Source organism: Eptesicus fuscus, chromosome 3 (genome assembly GCF_027574615.1).
Source record: "Eptesicus fuscus isolate TK198812 chromosome 3, DD_ASM_mEF_20220401, whole genome shotgun sequence".
NCBI lineage: Eukaryota > Metazoa > Chordata > Mammalia > Chiroptera > Vespertilionidae > Eptesicus > Eptesicus fuscus.
The window spans coordinates 30,008,781-30,030,811 of NC_072475.1; the positions used below are offsets into that span (position 1 = coordinate 30,008,781).

The following is a 22,031-nucleotide window of genomic DNA, read 5'->3' on the forward strand; positions in this document are numbered from 1 at the left end:
ACTAAGGCCCTTCTCTTATTAAGGAAGCATTTAGGATCTTTCAAAAGCACTAGTATTGCTGGTTCTGACTTGAGATAACCTGAATAAAGAAAGGTTGGAACCAGTGCTTGGCACTCACCTTTCAAACGCTTCACAGCCAAGACTCAGACGCCTAAATGTCTCCCAGGGAAGAGCTGCATCTCTGACAGCCTTACTCTGTGCAGGCACATTTCATAGGTTTGCAACGTTTTTGGATTTCTTTAGCTGTGCCTGAACCAGAAGGTCTGAAAAGCTTGGCTAAGTGTGAGCGAAGGAGCCAGGCAACCCTTAGATTCTCAGCCAGCCCGTTCCCAGCCAGATGACTTTGAACAAAGTCCTTCAGCGCGCTGAGCTCCAGTTTCCTCATCTGTGAAACAGGAGTAATACTTCCTGCATGCAGGCCTACTGTGATGATTAACTGACACTGACTTAACAGGCTCTTTACAAATGAATAATTCATTTTATTTATTCTGTACAGAAATAAGAATGGTTGGTGGTCATTATCTGAAAATAAAAGCAGAAGTGTGCCTAGTCTTTGATTGGGCTTTAGCTGTCCTTGAATTTTTTTTTTTTTGAGAGCTCTCAACAACTATACTGGATGTCTCATGTTTTTCAAAGGGCTGAGCTTTTGGTTATTTTTTTTCCAAGCCACATATTTATTCAAGAAACATCTCTAATTTTTTCCTTTTTTTAGAAAACATCCGTTTCCACTTTTGTATAGCCTACAATAGATTTCTGTTATATTCTAATTTTCCTGTTAGCATAGTGCTTGCATATGTGTGCCTATACGCTATGTGTACACAAACACACACATATTATATTCCCTTAACTATTAGAATGAAAATTAGAAAATGCCTTCATGTATAGAACTTTTACCAAATATTTCCAAAAATGTACTTTGATATTTTACTTTTTATTGATTTCAGAGGGGAAGGGAGCGGGAGAGCGAAACATCAATGATGAGAAATAATCATTGGTCGCTGCCTCCTGCACACCCCACACTGGCGATCAAGCCCACAACCTAGGCATATGCCCTGACCAGGAATCAAACCGTGACCTCCTGGTTCATAGGTGGATGCTCAACCACTGAGCCAAGCTGGCCGAGCTACTTTTATATTTTTTACCTTCACAGAAACCCAATGCAGTAGCAGGAGAAGCAGGTAATATTTCCCTGGTTTCACAGACGAGATTTTGGGAAGCGTGTGACTTGCCTGAGACCTCAGAGCCAGTAAAGCTATACCCAAATCCAATATTATCTTCTCCATAGCTTACCGCCTCCCCACAGGGCCATGCAGTGGAGGGCTGCTGGTGAAATGAATGGAAAGGAAAACAGAAATGGAAGGCTTGAAAGCCTTTTTGGAATTTGGAGGGACTAGTATTAGCAAACAACTGAAATGTCACGCCCAAAGTCCAATAAGAATTCAGTGCGTTGGGGGCATTTGAATTGCTTCAGAATTTATGGATATATTCTTTTAAAAAGGAAAATGTGCACGTTCCAGTTCTCCACTTTCTCAAGTGTGTTGTTCTTATGTCACAAATACTAGATTCGTCTTCTTCTTTAGAGACCAGATTTACAGCTTAAATGTATTTTCTGAATATTTCTTCTGGTGCATACTTTCTATTTTTAAAAATTCATATTTATACCCCATAGATTTAATTCCTATACTACTGACATTTAGAAAGGATGTAAGGAAGTTTATGTATCTGGCATTGTGGTTAAGAGTAAATAAATAAATGAATAAAGAAAATGTGTCTGGATCTATTTCTATGTGTCATACTTATTTATTTTTCAGGCCTTAAAACCTCTTCAACTGGTCTAAATTGCAATAGCCATATTCAAAAACAACTGGCTTATATTTAAGCAGCAAAATATGTTAATAATTGGTCCCCCACCAGAGAATTTATCATATGAAAACACCACTCTTCACATTCCAACCCTGTGTGTACATATATAAACACACATACAATTATGTTCATAAAAGTTAGAGTACTATTACTTACATAAGTGAGAAGTAGAAAACTTAAATTTTCAACAAAATTGAAATGATTGAAGAAATTATAGATCAAACTTGATGGATTTTGGAGCAACTGCTAACTAATCATTTTGAAGAACTTGTAGAATATACAAAAAATACAGGGGTGTTTTTTGCCTTATTAAAGAAAGAAAACACAAAATTATATCTGTCCTCTGTTTATAGCCATGAAAACATGACAATTGCACATGGACAGACTTAAAAAGATCACAGAAAATTTAAAGGGCTTGTTTTTCCCCCCTTGTGAATCAGTTAACAGTATTTGTATAATCAAAAGCAAAAACTCCTTTGGCATGCACTATGTGAAATTCAATTGAAAAACTGTAGGCTGTTCTGTCCTAATTAAAACGGGTGCTGCAGACATGGAGTGATAGCAGAGAGCAGCGCATGAGCACTGACTTCGTACCACAGACAGAAAGTTGAGAACGATGAGTAGGAGATACCCCAACTCCTATGGGCCAAGGGCTATCCCTTATGTCATCTCAAAGCAATAAAAGCACGCTTTACATTCCATGTATCTGGTAGGGCATCAGGGCCCCAGACATCGTATCTTTAAATCATTGGATCCCAAAGGGAAACGAAAATTGCACGAGAAAGGAAAATACCACACAGTGGGGAAAAGAACCATTTTTGTAAGTCTTTATTTTTTAGTTGCTCCTCCCATAGTAATGCACTGAAAGGCATAACAGTTTATATTGTACAAAGCATTTGAAGAAAGTACCTCAACTTGCCGATTATTTCAAAATGAGATTACAAACAAAAAGAAAACAAATCTGGTTCCCCAATAAAGGGCAAAATAACTGAATACAGTCTGTTATTTACGTCTCTCTTTTAACATAAGGTCTGGAACACTTCATTTTACAAATAGGATTAACATGAACATAACATCGCACAAGCTTGCAGACAACCAGCATAAAATATGGGTACAGTTTTCAATCAGAAGAATCATGCTTTCATGAAAGAAATTATAATCGTTTATACAATTGAATCGATTTCAGTATTACAAAAACTAAGTTGCATCTATTCGTATTTAGCTCATTAAGAAAGGAAAACGAAACAACAACAACAAAAGGAATGTTAAGAAAAGCCAAACACCATTTGGCACTCCCCATACACAGGTCGAGTCACCTTGGTCCTTTGAAATTCGGAAAGGAGTGTGCCTCAGACTTCAGAAAGTAGTGGCTGACTGGAACAGTGCTATTTTAATCAACAAACAATAGTTTGCCAACAAATAAATACAGGATACACGCAACACACAAAAAATTAAACATTAAAAAAAAAAAAACAGTGACATGATTGTCTAAAATAAAAGATGTTGTTACAAGGATTTGGCAAACATTTATTAGTGTAGTGGTACAGTGATACTGGTGATGGACAGGTTACTTCACTGACTTAACCTTTTTTGAGCATTGAACATCCATAGTTTACAATATACACATACCCTTTCTCCCTAATTTTAAACAATGTACTTAAGAAGGCAAAAAGTTAATGGGAAACAAGTACTCCCTGTTATCAGTTTCTCTAATAATCGAGTGTGCATTTCATCCAACTACTTCCATCTTCAAAGGGTTAAATTACATAAAACTTTAACAAAGAAAAAAAATTAAATCTGTAATTAAAAGCAACTGTTCCCAATCATGTGTCAGGTGATCTTGGACAAAAAAAAAAAAAAGAATTCAGTTTCTATGGAGTGTTCGTTCCTATCAATGCTGCCATCTCAACTGCCCCTCTCACCCACCCCCTCTCTGGGGCAGGGTGGACTGGAAGACGCCTTTCCCCAGCAAGGTTTTCATGTTCATTGAATCGCTCTCAGTCGCATCGATCCTCCAGAAGTCAGCAGCTGCCTTTGCTGTGCAAAACAAAATATCGAGAATAAATAGTTTCCTTTTTTCTTTCTTTCTTTTGCTTTCTTTCTTTTATTACTCATTCAGTTTAAGGTCACCGGACTTTAAATGAGTGACCCTCTGGGTTTCTAAGGCATTCTGCTCAGCAGTCTTTTAAATAGTCCTATAGGAAAGAGCCGTGCTACTGCTGGACTTGGTCCCACTCTGTCAACCTTGGGAATGTCATACGTGGCTTATGGACTGGATGGCACTGGATTCCGCGGCAGCCCTTGCCATACTGTGCCACACGTTGGAAGAACTGTGGGATGTCGAATGGAGGGACTCCTTCTCAGACAATGACAACATCATAGCATATGCCTGGGGTAAAAAAAAAAAGGAGAGTCTCAGTAAATGGCATTTGAAATACATCACTTTTAATTTGAAGAACAGTGTTGGTGAATGTTAGAGAGAGAAGGGCTGAGTAGGAGCTTCCCCATGGGAGGGTTTGAAAAAGCTGTGGAACATTTTTGTGTGCATGTGCTTTAATGTCATGGAATTACTGCTGGCCTTCAGTGCCTAGGGACCAAAACTGTGATATGATCTACAGAACAAAACATTACTTATCCTATCTAACATTTCAGTAGTGCCTCCATTAAGAAACAGGAGTCATTCCCTTCCAACCATAATTCAATCATGCATCCACTGTTCATGCACACGTTCAACTCACCAAAAATATCATTGTGTGGACACTGCAGATATGAATAAGACATATTCATGTTTGACAGCACTGTGGTCTAGAAGGAGAAACAGTCCATGGACTCCTGCATTTTATAACTGAGAGCACTGAAGGTGACATGACTTGCCCAAGGTCACTTCGACCAATTAGTGAAGAGGCGTAATTTAAATGTATTTCTGCCTAACTTTTAACTCAATGTTCTTTTTCCAGTTCCCTTCCATGCTTGAAATAGTCAATGCTGACACCCAAAGACTTTGAAAGTTGAGGCAGATCAAGTCGGGTCTATCAAACAATACAATAAGACGCAAGACCCAACAGCATCTGACCCACATGTGCTCCAGAGCCTGCTGCGCAGTAGGTGCTTGGAGGTGCTCTGGGCGGAAGTGCCCTTTCTTCCCTGTTATCATGTCAAATTGTAAATAACTGTTCAGCGAATCCGCCACTTGCTGCCAAGTAAAATATTCAAATGAAATGTTTGGTCTTGACTTGGGAGTGAACTTTTCACTGTTGATTTGCTATTGTTGGTCTCATCCATTGCTAAACTTGCTTGTCAAAATGCTGCTGAAGTGGAATCATTAAAGTCCTGCCAAAGACATTCCACTGTCTGTAAACAAAGACAAAATGCCTCTGTTGTGAAGCAGAATTTCATCTCTGGGAGTCATGCTGAGACATGTGGCTGGTCTGTGGTTTCTTCCTAATCATGGCATTCAGTTAGAAAATCTGCCCTTGCAGGCTGGTTTTGATTTGCTGGGTCATCGCTCTAAATGTACACATTTGACTCTTATGTATGCAATTTGCCTTCTGGACCTCTACAAAATCTCAGTAGATATCTAACAAATATGTCCTAAGCCTCTACACTATTCCAGGCACTGTGTTAGGTCTCAGGGAATCAAAGATAAACAATACGGAGTCCCTGTCCTTTCTATAGTTTAAAGTATGGGTGAAATGAGCATTGAAATGAAACTATCTATTCTAATTATGTACCCAGTGTTAGAGAGCAAAGAGAAAAACTATTATGAAATGGTTTTTAACAAAACCTATTCTGATATTTGGAAAGCTGAAAGAGAGTACAGAGAAAATTTTGGAATCCTGAGTTTTAATCCTGGCTTCTCACCTCAACTAGTTGTGTGACCTTTGGCAAATTGCTTAACCTTTTAAGGTCACTTTCCTCATATAAAACAGAAATTATAACAAAAACCTGCCTCCAATGGTTGTGGAGGAATCACAGCACTAACTTCCATAAAGTGCCTAGCTCTGTGTACCTAACATAAATAGTATCTATAATCATGAAATTAATTTTTGTAGGATAAGGTTTTTCAGAGAGGATTCCAGGTAACATGTAGCCACTGTTGTATTAGTCAACTATCTGGGACTCAATCACTATGAAAATCACAGAGTAAATAGAGGAATGTTTTGAGTAAAGCATCTGCCTTTTGGTAATCAAAGGAAATAAACATTTTCATGCACCAGGATCAGTTTCCAGCACATTACTGAAAGTTAATAACAGTCGAATAAATGAATAGTCTCATGAAAGACAGTTTGCAGAAAGGCCTATTTTCAAACCAATACATATGACATTATCAAGTAACAATACAAATATGAGCTAGGATTGCAAAATGCTATTATTTCTGGTGATGGTAATTGTTAGCTCAGCTAGGCAGTCACTTTATGTCAAAAATGCTGGTACTGAAATATATCACACCAGTTATCTCTAGATTTTCAGGCCCTTCTGCTTTCCATTCACTTCTGACAGTTTAAAGGATTTTTAGGTATTATGTCTTATAATGAATAGCATTTTTGTGGAATAATTTTTAATAATTAAAAAGAGCAAAGAAAACCAGGGACCCCCAGTATCTCTGATCAACTAGGAAGGAATAATTGAGAATCAATGTTTTAAAACAATATTGGCCACCTCTTATGGTTGCCTCAAAGTGAAAATGAGGTGTCTACTCTGGCTAGTTTACTTTTCACGTTAGAAACGGAACAATTCATTTATATCCCCATTGAGTTATTGAGCAGAAAGAGCTCCTGGATATCGTCTCCATTCACCCCACTTTACAATGAGGACATTGTATCTACAGTCATGGTGCTCTGTTCTCAAGTTCATGGAGTTTGGAAACTCCAGTGTTGGGGCAGGCTGCTTTTACTTCAGTTCAGAAAGAACATTTATGTTGCCTATTAGCATACATGATATCTTAGAGTTTTTACTGAATTTACTGATTTGTAAAAATGTATATTATTCCGTTGGCAAAATATTTTCCCCACCCTAGTTGAGATATGACCACATTTGCTCTTAAGAGCAGCCCAAAACATCTCAGTCAAATAGAAAATGTACAAGTCTTATGGTCACCACTTCCAAAATGGATTAATGAGTCAAAAACTTAGACCAAAGTGACCAACAAATATGGAAGTTTCTTTTTTTTTTTAATTGATCTGAATAAACAATCTGGTTGAGTACGGATATCACACAGAAAGTGCTGACTTCCTCTTTTTGTGATAAAAGATCTGCGGCTCTTTTAATTGGTGTTTAGGGATCACTAAATGGATTTATTTTAGTTACCACAGAGCTGATAGAATGCTGTAGAGCCCAACGAACTTGGGCACCATTCATTAATTCATTCAATAAAAACTGATACATTTTATTTCTAGACCTGCCTTTAAGTTGCTGCAGACTACTGGCAACTCACTTTATCTCTGATTTTCAGTTTACTCCTAAATTCTATAATTAAATGACTTGTAAATTAACTATATATAGCAAGGCACACAAAAATAGAGGACAGACTTTACTTTCTAAAATATCTTAAAATATAATTAGGTTGACAAAAATTATAGACACAAGGCAATTAGAAACCAATTCTGATGTAATATATAAGTAGGTGCAAGCAACATTACGGCCTATCAATACAGGAGTAAGGGAACTGGGGCATAAAGGAGCGATTATTACAGGATAGTGTTTGTCACAGAGTTTCTGTGCAGAATGCAGCCATATTAATCGCTGTATTGGTTAACTATTCTGGATTCAGTCATAGGAAGTCAAGATGTGAACATTGTGAGTAAAGCATCTGAACCTGTTCAGATTCTAGAATACTGCAAACCAAGAATAGCTGCCTTGCGGCATCAAAGACACACTGTCACCAGGATGCCATACTGCCGGAAGATATATACCTGTGATTTGGACTTTCTGTGTAACGGCTGTTTAAGTTCCTCTGGCACATGGGAAGTACTAAAAGAAGAGAGCTCAGCTTCAGTATATTGATTATCTTCCATTTTCCTCATTTTGAGGCTATCTGTGAAGTGCCTTATATGATCTAGAGCAGAAAGTCCAATTTTGTATTCTTCCTCTTTATACCTAAAATGAACCAATAGGAGAGCACAGAGGATTTTTTTTTTCTTTTTCAGTTTGTTATGCAACCAAATCACTTTTCATTTGAATCTATACAGTTGTCGAATGTCATATTTGCAGGAAAAAGTAGCATGCATCAATTATTGGGTGCTTTAAAAGGTTCACAAATATTGTATATTAAGATATATTTCTTTCAAAAATTTTCATAACTAAAGCAAGCATATATTTGACATAAAGAGGTAAAGTCAATGACATGTGGAATCAGCAATGCAGTGGAGACAGAATTCATACCTTTATCATTTCCATTTAAAATAAAGCCAGTTATGATAATATTTAGTTAGCACCCACTATCCATATGAAAATATAATATTCCTATCAACTTAACTATTATGGATAATTTTTCCATGTAAAAATCTATCATCTATATGGATTACATATCAAGTGAAGTGAAATTTATCTCAATAATATTTAAGTAATAACACCAGATTATTGAATGAATTAGATAATGTTGAAATCTCTATTTTCCTTTAAGTTTTTTAGGTAGAGTCTACATAAATGATTGGGTACTTGTGTAATTTCCATTTACCCTTCCTACACAGGTTAATCAGAGTTCCACAAACACTGATATATTTATATGCTTGTGGGTTATGTTGATGGCCACCTTATCCTTACTCCACTGTGTACGCTTTGCTAACTCAAATTCAGTTTTTATGATTTATTACTCACAAACTGCTTATCACCTGAAATATTGCTCTAATGGAAGAAAGAGCCAGAGGAATTATAATCAGGTGTATCTACTCTGGCTTATTTATTGATGTCACCGGAGCCACTTACCTCACTGGGGATGTCTTGCAACTCATCTCCAGGGTGCTGGTTTCCTCATAGTCATCTTCAGGGTTTCCTTCATGTAAATTACTTGTCACTGGTTCCTTTCCTGTTTTCCCGGTAATATCATTGTCTTCATCCTCCTCATCCAACAGCACCTCATCTTCTACTTCTTCATCATCCAGTAAATCTGAATTTTGACTGGTCACTAAAGTCTTCTCATCCTTAAAGTGACTGCCATTCATTCTTTCAAAACCATAAAAAAGAAAGGGGTCCAGTTACTGGTTTCGTGTTTAAACATGCATTTAGCTTTATTATCGTGTCTTCGTAACAACAGTTTACATTGTTAACACTTCGATAGTAATTTTGTTGTTGATGCTTTATGGGCAACCATGGGGAAATAATGTAACCTCACAAATAAGAAAATAAAGAAAAAACAATAATTGGGTGATTATTCAGATTATAAATAGAGCCTCCAGCAGAACTGGAAAAACAATCCAGTCTCCAATTCCTTATCAGGCTTTTGCCTGATAAATGATATTGTTATATGTGATATAAAAAGCACACCAATGTTTTCTCTACATAATGTTACCAAATCACCATATAAGTACCCACCAATTAAAATAATAGATTTCTGGAAAACTCATATCCCTGAGCAACACTGAAAAAAGGTCAACACACATGTCTAAAGTGAATCTAAGAGTTCCAAAAAACTGGTAAAGTTGCTGCCAAAGACCAATCAGTATTATACATTTCTAGGTAACACTGGTGGCATATGCCACTTACACATCTATTCACACTTTGAAATGTTTGAGGGCGCACTTCTTTGTACCACTTTCAAGTTATCCTTGATGGCTTGAATGTAAAAAAGTTCCTTTATCCCACGATAATATTGAGGTGGGAAATGATCTAAAAATGTAATTGTACAAATACCTTTCGAAGCTTACTTAAGCAAGCATATCAAATATAATGATAAAAAGGAAGACTATTATACTTAAAAAGTCATTTGTAATATTTTAGGTTGTGGTTAGAAGGATTGCAATATGTCATTCAAAAGTTTAATTATAAAAAAAAGTTAAATTACATAGACATCCTAATTTAATATATTTTAGAGCAATTATGAAACCAGGATAAAAATTTCCAGCTTTACAGTAAACATTAAAATATGTGTAAATTAAAGTTAAATTTCATGGTAGAATTTAAAAATTGAAAATAAGTTACGAAATAATTATCACTTGTTTTGAGTAAGTTTGGGGAACGTTTTTGTTCATACAACGAGGAGAGAGGGTGAGGCAGAAGAGACTAGTGGCAAACGCATGGGCTCTGGATATTTCAGAGAATATCTTCTCCTAACCATCTCCTTTTAAAGATAAATGGCCAGAGAAGCAAAGCCACTTGCCCAAGTTCAGAAAGTTTTTTAAAGATTAAACCATCATAGGCATCCAGGTGTTCCAATTCCCGGGCCATTCAAAATCTTTCCATTTTGTTTTATTTACAATTAAAAAACTTGTGGACACTGCCATGTTATTGTTACAGTCATGTGCAATTTTAACATTTAATGTAACTATTTTTCTGATTATGGAAAATCAGGTACCAGTGATAAATCCATCACTTTCCCACATTTAGAAAAAATACTCTAACATTTAAGATTTAGATTCCCAGGGTAAAAAATAAATAAAACAATCTTGGGTGTGACAGATGCACATAGTAAAAACCTATTTAACCAGCAAACATCATATCATCATTATTAAGTTTTTTATACAACTAATTTCTTAAGCTCTTTTATCAAAGAATGATGAAAACATGTTTTGCACAGACATAAATTATTAGTTTCCAGTTACACTGCCAACTTGCTCTTTTAAATGGATTGAAATTGTTATTTTAAAAAATGAAAGAAAAAGTAAAAGAACAAAAGAGTGCATGGATGAAAACCAAAATTAACAAAGCCAACGTGATTAAGAAAGCCTATTTGTTAATTATGCTTTCAAATGTGGCAACTTATCGGGGATAAATTATTCATCAAAAGTAGTCTGATAGGAGATGGGGGGGGGTAGTTAGATGACTCAATCTTCTTACTTCTGTGCTGTTTAGACATGTTGAAGCCAGATGTTGCAGCTATAAAGTTCACAAATCTCCAATTAAGGGCTAGAAAATCTGAATAGGCATCTCAGAACCCAAATTATATTTTTGTTTGTTTACTATTTCTTATTTGCATCATGTAAATATCATTATCAAAATGTAAGATTATCTTTCTTACTTGTTACTAGTTTGTACTTTTGATTATCTGCCTCATTCTCTCTCTCTCTCTCTCTCTCTCTCTCTCTCTCTCTCTCTCTCTCTCTCTCTCTCGTGAGCAGAGGAAAAGATACATCCAACTGCACTTCTTAGAGGCTGAAAAAGGCCACACAATAGCAGATCTCTCCTTTTTTCCTTTGATACACTTTTATACAACTTGAAGGATAGAAGTGGTCATATATTTTTATGTTATTTTGGGAAATAATGTTTACTTGAAGCTTGCCTTAATGGAAAAAATTGTCTAACATAATTAACTTTGACTTTTAATAGCATCAAAAATAGAGAACACTAACAATAATACTTGTGTAGTGAAAAGTAATGGTACTTTTATTAACTAATTCCATATGACTTTAAAATTTACAATGCAGTGCCCCGGCTGGTGTGGCTCAGTTGTTGAGCATCGACCCATGAATCAGGAGGTCGAACACAGCTTGATTCCCCATCAGGGCACATGCCCAGGTTGCAGGCTTGATCCCTAGTAGGGGGCGTGCAGGAGACAGCTGATTGATGATTCTCTTCATCATTGATGTTTCTATCTCCTCTCCCTCTCCCTTCCTCTCTGAAATCAATAAAAACATTTTTTTTAAATTTATGATGTAGCATCTTAATTTAATAGGCCATTGGATAGTTATGTTTAGAAATATCTGGTTCTCCATATTGTATATTCAATTATAACTTACAGATAAGAAAAATCCAGTAGTTTTGGTAAAATCATGTTTCATTAACTTCATATAAAATGTAAAACACTAGGTAAGTGTTATTCTTATTAGCAGCATTAAAAGTTTTCTTTATGAATTAAGCCATATGTGCTTAATGTTGATGATGAGGCAAGAGAGATCCAGTGCACCAGGTAACTAAAAGTAAGGATGATCCTTCCCACTGAAACCAACGTGACAGAATTCTATGGGCATGCACTGATAGCATATAAGGAGGTGATAGAATCTTATTAAGAAGTCTCCAATGGTTTCTAAAAGGAGATGCGTATGACACTCAATGGGTACTTTATACATACTAGTAAATATGTCCAGATATGTAAATATATATACAGATATATACAGTCATACATATAGTCATAAAATATGTATTATATATAACACATGACATATAATAGTAGCCACTGTTGCCCAGTGATTCAAATGAATCCCTGTGGTGTTGTTATTCCCTTCTACTTGGCAATTTTTGATAAAATATTCTAGTTAGCTATCAAGAAAGGCAGAACAGACTGGTGGCAAAAGCCTGGGCTCTGGAATCAGTCAGCCCAGGTAGAATGCCACTTATCGCTTATATGACCTCTGGCAAGTGTTTTCACCTTCAATGTCTCCATTTCCTTCAAAGATAAAATTACATAATAATGGTGGCTATCTGGTAGTGTTACTAAAACCATTAAATGAATTAATCCATGTGAAGTGCTTAGAAGAGCATTAAGTATTTAATCTCGAAATAAGCGCCAGCCACGGGTGGTAGGAATTGTAGTAGTGTTATTAATTAATAACAAAAATAAACACAGCAAATGTATCTGGAAACATGTTCGTTTCAGAAATCACGAGTTTACTAGTAAAAACCAGCTTTACCTCTCCTCTGTGTTCCTGGGAGACTGGCTGCCATGGTTGCTATTCCCAATGAAATTTCTAATTTCTGTGAAGTAAGCATCTTCCTTGTCATCAAGAATCGCACCTGTGCTTTCCAGTTCAGAATGAGGCGAAGATGTTGCCGTACCTGAGGGGAGAGAAGGCCTTATGTGAAAAGGACTATTATTTAGATGGCAACTTATTTTGAAATGCATTCCTTCTTCATTGGGTCAGTGTTGTTTCCCAAAACAGGCTCTTTGAATATTAATAATGGTAACTTTAGAAGGTCAAGGCTGTCCTAATTTACCACAGTATACATGCCAATGAAAGTCCCTTGGGGAATATTTTGAACCATTGGACTCATGAGGTATAGTCTCCCAAAGATGTTATTTCTCCCACTAACTTCCTCTTATCCCCACTGTGACATGGGAACGGCTTTGTTCATACAATGAAGGGAGAGGGTGAAGCAAATTACAGAGAGGTCTTAAATGGCTTCTGCCAGAAGAAACTACAGCAGTCCCGGTTGCAGTCAACATGTATTTATTGCTCCAGTGCTAAAGTGTGTTACCAAAAAAGACTGACAACATGCAGAAAATTCTGCATTCTGACTTGGTGGGCTGAGCCACCGGTAGACTGTGCACGGCAGTAAGAGGACAATATTGGATGGTCTTCAGGTTCTTTACCTAAAACATTTAGAATCATAATACCTGCATCACCAGATTGTTACAAGGCTTCCATAAATGTACACAATTATAAACACTTTATATGTGATCAGACTCTACACTAACAGTCACTTCATGCCCACAAAATATCGACAATTTAACAGTTCATCACAATAGTCCAGATGACAAAACCAAGGGGTTTAGAACTTCCCTCAACTTAATACATTTATAATCTGGGTCAACAAGTAAATATTCAGCTTTGATACATTACATTTTTTAACTTATCTATTTTATTTCTGAAATAATTTTAACTAGAACATTTTCGTAGCATACTGTAAGGGTGCACAGTGTTAGAAAGTATAGCCAATATTGTATATTGGATTAGACATCTGTCTCTAAAATCTGATATTTTAAAATCACGATCATTCGATTTCTGGTTTTGGGGGAAATGAACAGTATATAGCTCTAAGTAGTAGTCATCATAAGTTATGTGCCTGTACAGTGGAGGAAGAATTCATAAAAAAAAATGCATTCCCTAAGTAAAGATTTATACTTTGTATAAATCCAATTCTTTTCTGTTCTTAAAAATCTCTTTTCCTGAACTCCATACTCACCCCTTCCTCCTACCCCCAGGTCACTTTCTTAATTCTCTAGAAACAAACTGTGGCTGCACAGATTGGCTCCACACACATATGCCAGCAGGTAAATGTTAGTTAATGGCTTAGCATCTAACTATTGCAATCCAAAGGCAAGAAAACCCACCATCTCTTCTATGTGCTGACAGGTCTGGGCTAAGGGAAGTTTTTTTTGTTTGTGGTTTGTTTTTTATTTTATTTTATTTTGTTTTTGCTGTTTTTTTTTTTGTTTTTTTTTTGCCACTTTTAACTTAATTCTACATCAGAATTTGTGACCAAAACCACACACCACTGTCATTTGCTATGGGTGACTCTGATCATGTCCACAATCTCCTATCAGTGATCTCTATCAAAGTTACCCAGCAGAGGTTCTCCGAGCTCCAGAACTGCTGCAAAAGCAGCCACGGGTGTCTGGTCAGTATTCAGAACGTGGTGCCCTGGCGCTGCACTCCGGAAACCCTACACTCCCCGGGCACAGCCTGTGCCGATAGGTGGGAAGAGTGTTCCCTGCAATTCAGGAAACCTTGATTTCTAAGTCTCCTGAGAGTCTGAGTCATGCTCCTCTCGGAGACGGCCCACCGAGATGAATCCAGGAGAAGAAAAGATCATTCAAATACGGCTCTGAGTTGTATATTATTCAACGATCACATCATCCTAAAACCTCCAGGAAAACATGCTGCAATTTTTTCCAACAGGATCTGATTCTAGAGTCCACGTGGAATGAGAGAAGCGAGATTATGGTTTCACATTTTTTAAAAAAGCCATCGTCTCCTCACAACGCAACTGATTACCTACCAGACATGTTCCCATTCTCATGTTTCTTTAGGTGTCTGTCTAGGTTGGTTTGTTGACCAAAACACCTATCACATAAGTGACACTTAAAGGGCTTCTCCTTATTGTGGATGTTGCGAACGTGCCGCTGCAAGTTAGAAGATATGCTAAAGGATCTGTCACAGTATTTGCACCTGAAAAACAAACACAGAGAATGTTCGCAGGCAAGTCAAAAGGTATTTCTCAAGAACAGTAACCCAGAATTATGACCTAGAAAACAACATTTTGGAGAAACGGCACAGGCAAGAACACTGTTCACACAGTCAATATTTCAATTCCAATAGACTGCTTTAAAGATTCTCATGACTTTATGAAAAATTATAACAAAAATATTGGTGATTTGATGGCTCCTAAATTTACTAGCATAATCAGTTCTAATATTTAAAATAAACCTCGTAAAATTAAGAACATTAAGAAATAGCAGTATTGTTTTATTTTCCCTCTAAGAACAATACAATTAAATCATTTTCAAACAAACATTAAGCAAATCCACAAATTCTGCAAATAAAGTGAAAAGATCATTTTTTATTAAAAGTGTCAGTTTAATTAAATACTTTCTTAGTAAATTCACTTTCTCAATTGCTAATCCTAAAGGAAATTATTTTATCTTCTCCAAAATAGCAATAAACTTTCCAAACTTTTAAAACTGAAAAAATGTGACTAGTTTAGTCTGATACCAAAGATACTGATTTTTATAATCTGTAGTGATTAAGATCCCCCAAATCCTTTAGTCTATTAACTTTTAAACTTACAAAAGAAAGTAAGAGTGCCGCTACATTCTCCTTTTGGAATATAAACAAAAGTCTCCCTTCACTCACCTCCCCTCTCCACTCCCCCAATTTTCCATTTCTATTTTTGTTGAAGTGTCTGTGGCAGTTCTGAACCAGGTCAGTTTTTCAGGAAAGCACTTATTATTAGTTAGCTAATATTTGGAAGTTTTCCTTTAGACACAGAATGAAAATGTAATCCCTCTCCCACCCAGCTCTTATGGTTGAGAAAAACAAGTGGTAAATTGTGGGGTATTCTCTAGCATCTTAAAGTAGAGATTACATTATGCGCTTTTGTATTATTTTTTGTATGTATATTGCTTGAAAGAAAAATATCAAGTTTCTCCAGATAACTTTTAAGTGAAAATTTTTAACTTAGCAGCCAGAAATTTCTTCACTCATTCTTCCATGTGTGAAGGGCCCTTCTCCTCCCACTTCTGAATGCAGACTCAGTGGCTCAAGTGCTCTCCATCAAAAATCACCCCATTGCACGCCAACTGTTTGGGCTTCTACGGCTGTCTCTAGGTGATGCCAGAAGTCTCGTTAGTTCAGTGGGGAAAAGAAATCTGTTAAACTAGTTACTTTGGCATAGTATCAATAAACCAACTCAAGGACTGATTTAATTTTCCCCTTTAAGAAACTATTCTGGCATCATGAGGTTCCTCAACTTTCCCCACTTATAATATTAATTTAAAAGTGTGTGAAACCCCACATTGATAGTAGTTGTAATATTTTAGCCTCTCTTTTTGAAAAAAAAATATATATACAGGATGGGGCAAAAGTAGGTTTATAGTTATTCATATGGAAAATAATACAATAATTAATAAATAATTATACAAGAATAAACCCTGTTTCACATACTCACAATTGTAAACTTACTTACTTTTGCCCCAACATATGTGTGTGTGCATATATATATATATATATATATATATAGATATAGAGAGAGAGAGAGAGAGAGAGAGAGAGAGAGAGTGTGTGTCTTGGCCTTCTCCATAATAACTGCCAACTTCCAGGGCTCACTGCAATGACAGCCATGGTACAATGAGCGCAACTGTGCTGTATGCTAAGCAGAACAACCTGGGAAATACTGATAGAGAAAACGTATCTTCCCATAAAACACTTCAGAAAACTTTCCACTCAGAACAGTTTCTACACAAATTGTAAGGAAGAGAGATTTTGTCTTTGACATGCTTCCAACTTTCTGCCTGTATGAAAAGGGGCTTTTCCAAATTTAATAAACATCATCCACTCTAATATAAATAAAATTGGCCAATAAGGATAATAATTATCTGTTACTTTGTATCTTTCCTTTGTTAATGTCTTGGCCAAAAGGTTGAGTGCTCTTAAATAAAAAATTTTAAAAAAATGATTCCATTCTTCCCAAATAAATTAGTAAGTGGTTAAAAGCTTAAGCTTCAGAAATACTTAAAATGAATAAACACATAGCACAACCATAAGCAATAAACTAGTGAGAATTTGGATGTAAACAGGGTCACGGGAGCCTTTGGGGTCAGGCATGAGATATAAACCCTGATGTGAGAGCTACAGGCCTGGGTTTTAATTCTGGGTCTATCAGCACCAGACTTTATAGAAAGCAATTATCAACTGTGGATCTGAATATGTTCACTTGTAAAACAGAGGAGCTGGGTAAATAATTAAGATCCCCAGCTATGCAAATATTTTGATTTGTGTTTTTAAAAATACATAGACAATAATGGCCCCATATTTGAGATAGAATAACACCACTGAATTGAGGTATAAAGAAAGAGTAAAATGAGCATCTATAATAATAAAAGCGTAATATGTAAATCGACCGAACAGCAGAATGACCATCCGGATGACCTTCCAGATGATCACATTATGACTCTCACTGGCACCAGACCAGCCAATGTGGGTGCGATGCAATTGGTTGGGGGCCTGGCCATCACCCTATGATTGCCCTGCAGAGGGAGGCCCAGGCCACTGGCCAGCAGGGCGATCGACCAATCGGGGGGCTCCACGATCACCCCAAAGAGGGAAGCCCAGGCCACTGACAAGTGGACAGCAGTGAGTGGGTGGGGCCTCCCTCTGTGGGGGCAATCCATCATGGAGTCCCGGCTGGGTGGGCAGGGCCTACCTCTTTGGGGCGATCAATGGCAGAGCCCTGCAATCGATCGCCCCAAAGAGGGAGGCCCAGGCTACCCAGCAGCAGCAGAACTGGGGCAGGTAGGCGGGGCTTCCCTCTGCAGGGGTGATCGATTGCAGAGCTCCAGCCAGGTGGGCAGGGCCTACCTCTGCAGGGGCGATCCATCAAGGAACCCTGGCCGGGTGGGCGGAGCCTACCTCTATGGGGGCGATCTAATGTGGGGTTCCCGGACTGTGAGAGGGCACAGGCTGGGCTGAAGGACTCTTCCACTCCCCCAAGTGCATGAATTTTGTGCACCAGGCCTCTAGTAATATCATAGTTGCCTACCAGACCCTTGACCATAACAAAATGTAAGTGTGGACATCTTTCACTTAAGCACAATTTCCGGGAATCTAAAATTTTTTTCCAAAAAGGAAAGCACTTAAAACTTTCCATTTATATATATCTCTGAGACCTATTATATCAAGTGTATTCTATCACATATAAAATATAAATATCACTTATGGTTAGTCATTTATAAAACATGTAGGAAAGCAAAGAATTTCAGAAAACACTTCATTAATTTCTGCTTAAGTCTCTCTAGTTTTCTCCTTAAATTTCCATTATCTTCAAATAAGCATTGGTCTGCCCATTTTTTTTTATTCTTTGCATGTAAAAAGACTTTGAAACCTAATAAATAATTTATTTTTTAATGGAAAAAGTGAGCATTCAGACAAAAATAATTTTATACATATGCAATGCATAAGAATTTCAAAGCAGAATGAAATTACACTATCACTAAAGATAAACAACATTCATTCTTTGAAGAAATATTTATGAGTACCTAATACTATGTGCAAAGCATTGCATAGTAAATAATGTAGGTTATATTTTAAAACTAGAAGGGAGAATACTGATTACTTTCATTCTTTAGTAAACAATAATATTAAAATTAGATATGTGCTCATATGTCTTGTGGCTGATCTTGACATTTAACAGAATAAACTAAGAGGTACTTTAGAAATTGTTGGTGGAATTGCCCCTCTTCCTATAATATGTTCTATTTTACTTGTTCGACCCCTAGTTCCACATTTTTTTTCCTCCAAGGTTTAAGGTTCATTCTTTTAACCTCCTAATGAGACCTGTGGACATTAACTCAACTCTACTGGGAAAGCAAAGTAGTAATATCTCAGTTGTTAACTCCCAGCCGAGATTTAAGGTTTAAAAAAAGAGGCTGTAATGTTGTAATTATTGTCAATTAAATAGCACTAATTATTGAGAAAAGAGAGAATAAAATAATTTTTAAATGACCAACATTTCTTAAACACATATCTGTAATAGATATTGCTAGAACTTTTAAACTGAGATATAAGAAGTTTCAATTAAATAAATTAGGACTCTTCTAATTTTCATCCTAGCCATTAATTAATTCTTCTTTGACTCAAAATTAAACAGACATACATTCAGATATGTCTCAAAGTAGTTTCCTTTAAAATTGTGGCAATGCGTCCACTTTACTACAATATTAATCAAGATATTTAGTAAAAATCACTGTCAAACCTGTAAGGCTGCTCTCCTGTGTGGGTTCTCAAGTGCCGTGTTAGGTTCGCAGACCTTGGAAAAATCTTGCCACAGTATCTGTTATGAAAAGATGTTTATAAGAGAAAGTCAGCACAATTGACCTTGTTTCACTCTAGCCGCGTAGAAGCCAGATGCTTATTCCCGATTTAATTAATCCTGCATGGAACTCACATGTCTTTGGTATTTAAAATTTGCAATAAAGCCATTCTAAAGATATAAATAACTCTACAAATGAAGGCTGCATTACGAGATCTGGTTGAATTTGGTGATGCATAAACAAGCAGTTTATGAGAACAGACTTTCGTTTTGATGACCCCCATACGCCTCTTTTATTAACTCTGTATCTTTATATTCATGAAACTGAGCCAGACAAGGGGATAAAAAAATGACAAGAGTCTGTGATTCTGGGTTGATGTAAACAGATTTCAAATGTTTCAACTCATTTTACATGTTAACCGCAGTGACAACTCTCTGTACATTGAGTGGTATCAGAGCAGACAAGATTCTAAGACCTCATCCATCAAGGTATGTCCCTGTAAAATCTTTTCTGGAAACGGAGTGACATATTTTCCAAAAAGCAGATAAATTGATTTGCCTGAGTCAGATGCCACAAATTTCTGAAGACAATGCAGAAATTATAAGCGTAATTTATTTTTTAAAAAGAGAAACAAAAAACAAGCTTTACTGTACTCCTGATGAGTAACAAGAAACTTATTAACTAGCTTTCTTCACTTATCGACCTTATTCGTCCTTCATTAATGGCCTTATTTTTCAATGCCACGACAATTAATAAATGTATGCTTGAGGACAGTAGTAGTATACTTTGGGATGAAAATAATTAACTGTGAAAGAAAATTCATAAATATCAAAGTGAAACAAGTAGATAGTATTTGGACTGCTTCCAACCTCATTTATCACAACCAAATGGCCTGTGTTAAAATTCTCATTTAATAATAATTTTTTAAAAACCACCATTTTTATATCTCACTAAATAAAGAGTACTTTGAAGTGCTCGAGATCTATCATGGTCGCGATTAATCATCCAATCAAGAATAATTTCCAAAACAAACAGCAGGGCCTTTGAAATCAGAGGGGGAGATTTTTGGAAAGGCAGCCATAATTAACTTTGCAGTTACCTGCAGGTATAGCGCTCCTTGCCTTTCCTCAGGAGGTTCTCCGGCAGGGCGCTGGGAGGCGCTCTGAAGTTGAACATGGATGGGACTGACTGTAGAAGTTCACTGGCCTCAGGTTTCAGGGCACTGAAGCTCTCCAGCTTCTCCGCCATGTTTTCAATAGCTGACATCTGAAAGGCAAAAGTATAAAACCATGAAGGACCCATCTGACACCTTTTCTTCTGTAATCATCCCTAGCAAACCACGAGCATCATTAATAAAAAGGAAGCATCAAATCTGCTGAATGAAACCGTCTGTAGAGAGAGAGGTTGTAGTGTCCCAAAATTAAACAAACAGTAAGAGAATTTAATGATTTTGGAAATAATAAAGGTTATAAAGCTCATAAAATGCTGGGTATCCCTTTTCATAAGACCTTGGTTAGAGCATTTTATAATAATCTGATGTGCAATTGAGCAATGAAATATATGAGAGATAATAAAGCTGAATTAGATTTTTATTAAATTAAGTGAGAGCATTGGTATCATGTTATGGATACCGACAGTAAACTGGAAATTATAGGGAAAGGTCCTGTAGGCCTACCTAGTTAATAAAAACCATAGGAAGCATGAAGTCCCATGAAAAGAACTCACAGCATGAAAAACATCAAGTGTTTCAAAGTTACAGCTTAAGCCAAATGTGTCTAACTCAGAAAGAAAAATTAAATGGGTAAGAGGTGTTTTGCCTAAGACTATGTTTATTAATATCTGGACATACTACATTTTAAATGGGATCATATACAAAGAATTTTGATGACATATTAATTTGTTCTGGACAAAGACTGAGTGAGAAGGACAGTTCATAATATTATAACTTCATATTACATAACTTGGCATGGGTGTTATAAGGGGAGTAATTGGTGTAATCACATTCTTAGAGAAATATTCTTGGAAGAAATCTACACTGCCTAATTCTTCCCCTCACACAACCTAACTTATTTTGCTTATAATCTTCAAGTTTTTGTCCACCTGCATATGTATTTGACACTGTCACAATCAGAGGGTGGCATTGACTTTTAAAGTTACTTGACCCTTAACGTCCACAGTTAGTGGGACTATCCCCTTTCTTTCAACACTCTCAAAATGTTGAGTTTCCTCAGTGCTTACATTTTATTTGGAAGCTGCTTACTACTGAATTTTTAAGTAGAAAAAGCAAACTCTCAGGCCGTCTTGTTAAATCAACTCCCCCATTATTTATTTGGTTCTCAGGGCACTATGCCACTGGAGAGCTCAGAGAGCTGTTAAAAAGGTGTTTGCACTCTATATGCACTCTGTATGTTTCTCAAAGAGCTGGGGTGGTAGACCAGAAGACTCCAAGCAAGGATTAAAAATGGTAACAACTGCACAGTCAAGCAACTGTTCAACCCAAGAGGATGATTCTTTTGCAGATGAGATGGCAGGACAGAGCTGGAGGCCTAATTTATAAGCTCAGGTTAAAAATAAACAGCAACACTTCCTACTCAAAAGGAAAATTAAAAAAAAAAAAAATTCATTCCGTGGACATGCACCTGGACAGAACACCATTGACTTCTTAAAGTAGAGCAAAATCTTTGCAGAATGTCCTGAACATGATTCTCTTCTTACAAAGGGAATATTTTATGCTCACTTCTTCAAATGACTATTCATGTTGCAGTTAGCT

General features: G+C 36.6%; 1 protein-coding gene across 5 annotated transcripts in view; it reads right to left on the reverse strand.

The window, feature by feature from the left end:
• Positions 1-2,675: 2,675 nt before the first annotated feature.
• Positions 2,676-22,031, reverse strand: part of MECOM (MDS1 and EVI1 complex locus) — a 61,192-nt gene continuing 41,836 nt past the window's right edge. For all 5 annotated transcript variants that reach the window (XM_054713712.1, XM_028146569.2, XM_054713710.1 and 2 more), the window contains 7 exons: positions 20,361-20,527; positions 19,204-19,281; positions 14,734-14,903; positions 12,645-12,789; positions 8,788-9,024; positions 7,776-7,959; positions 2,676-4,252 (listed from right to left, as the gene is read on the reverse strand). In XM_054713712.1, coding sequence (XP_054569687.1) covers positions 4,118-4,252; positions 7,776-7,959; positions 8,788-9,024; positions 12,645-12,789; positions 14,734-14,903; positions 19,204-19,281; positions 20,361-20,527 — 1,116 coding nt within the window. In that variant the 3' untranslated portion in view covers positions 2,676-4,117. The remainder of the gene's footprint in view (positions 4,253-7,775; positions 7,960-8,787; positions 9,025-12,644; positions 12,790-14,733; positions 14,904-19,203; positions 19,282-20,360; positions 20,528-22,031) is intronic.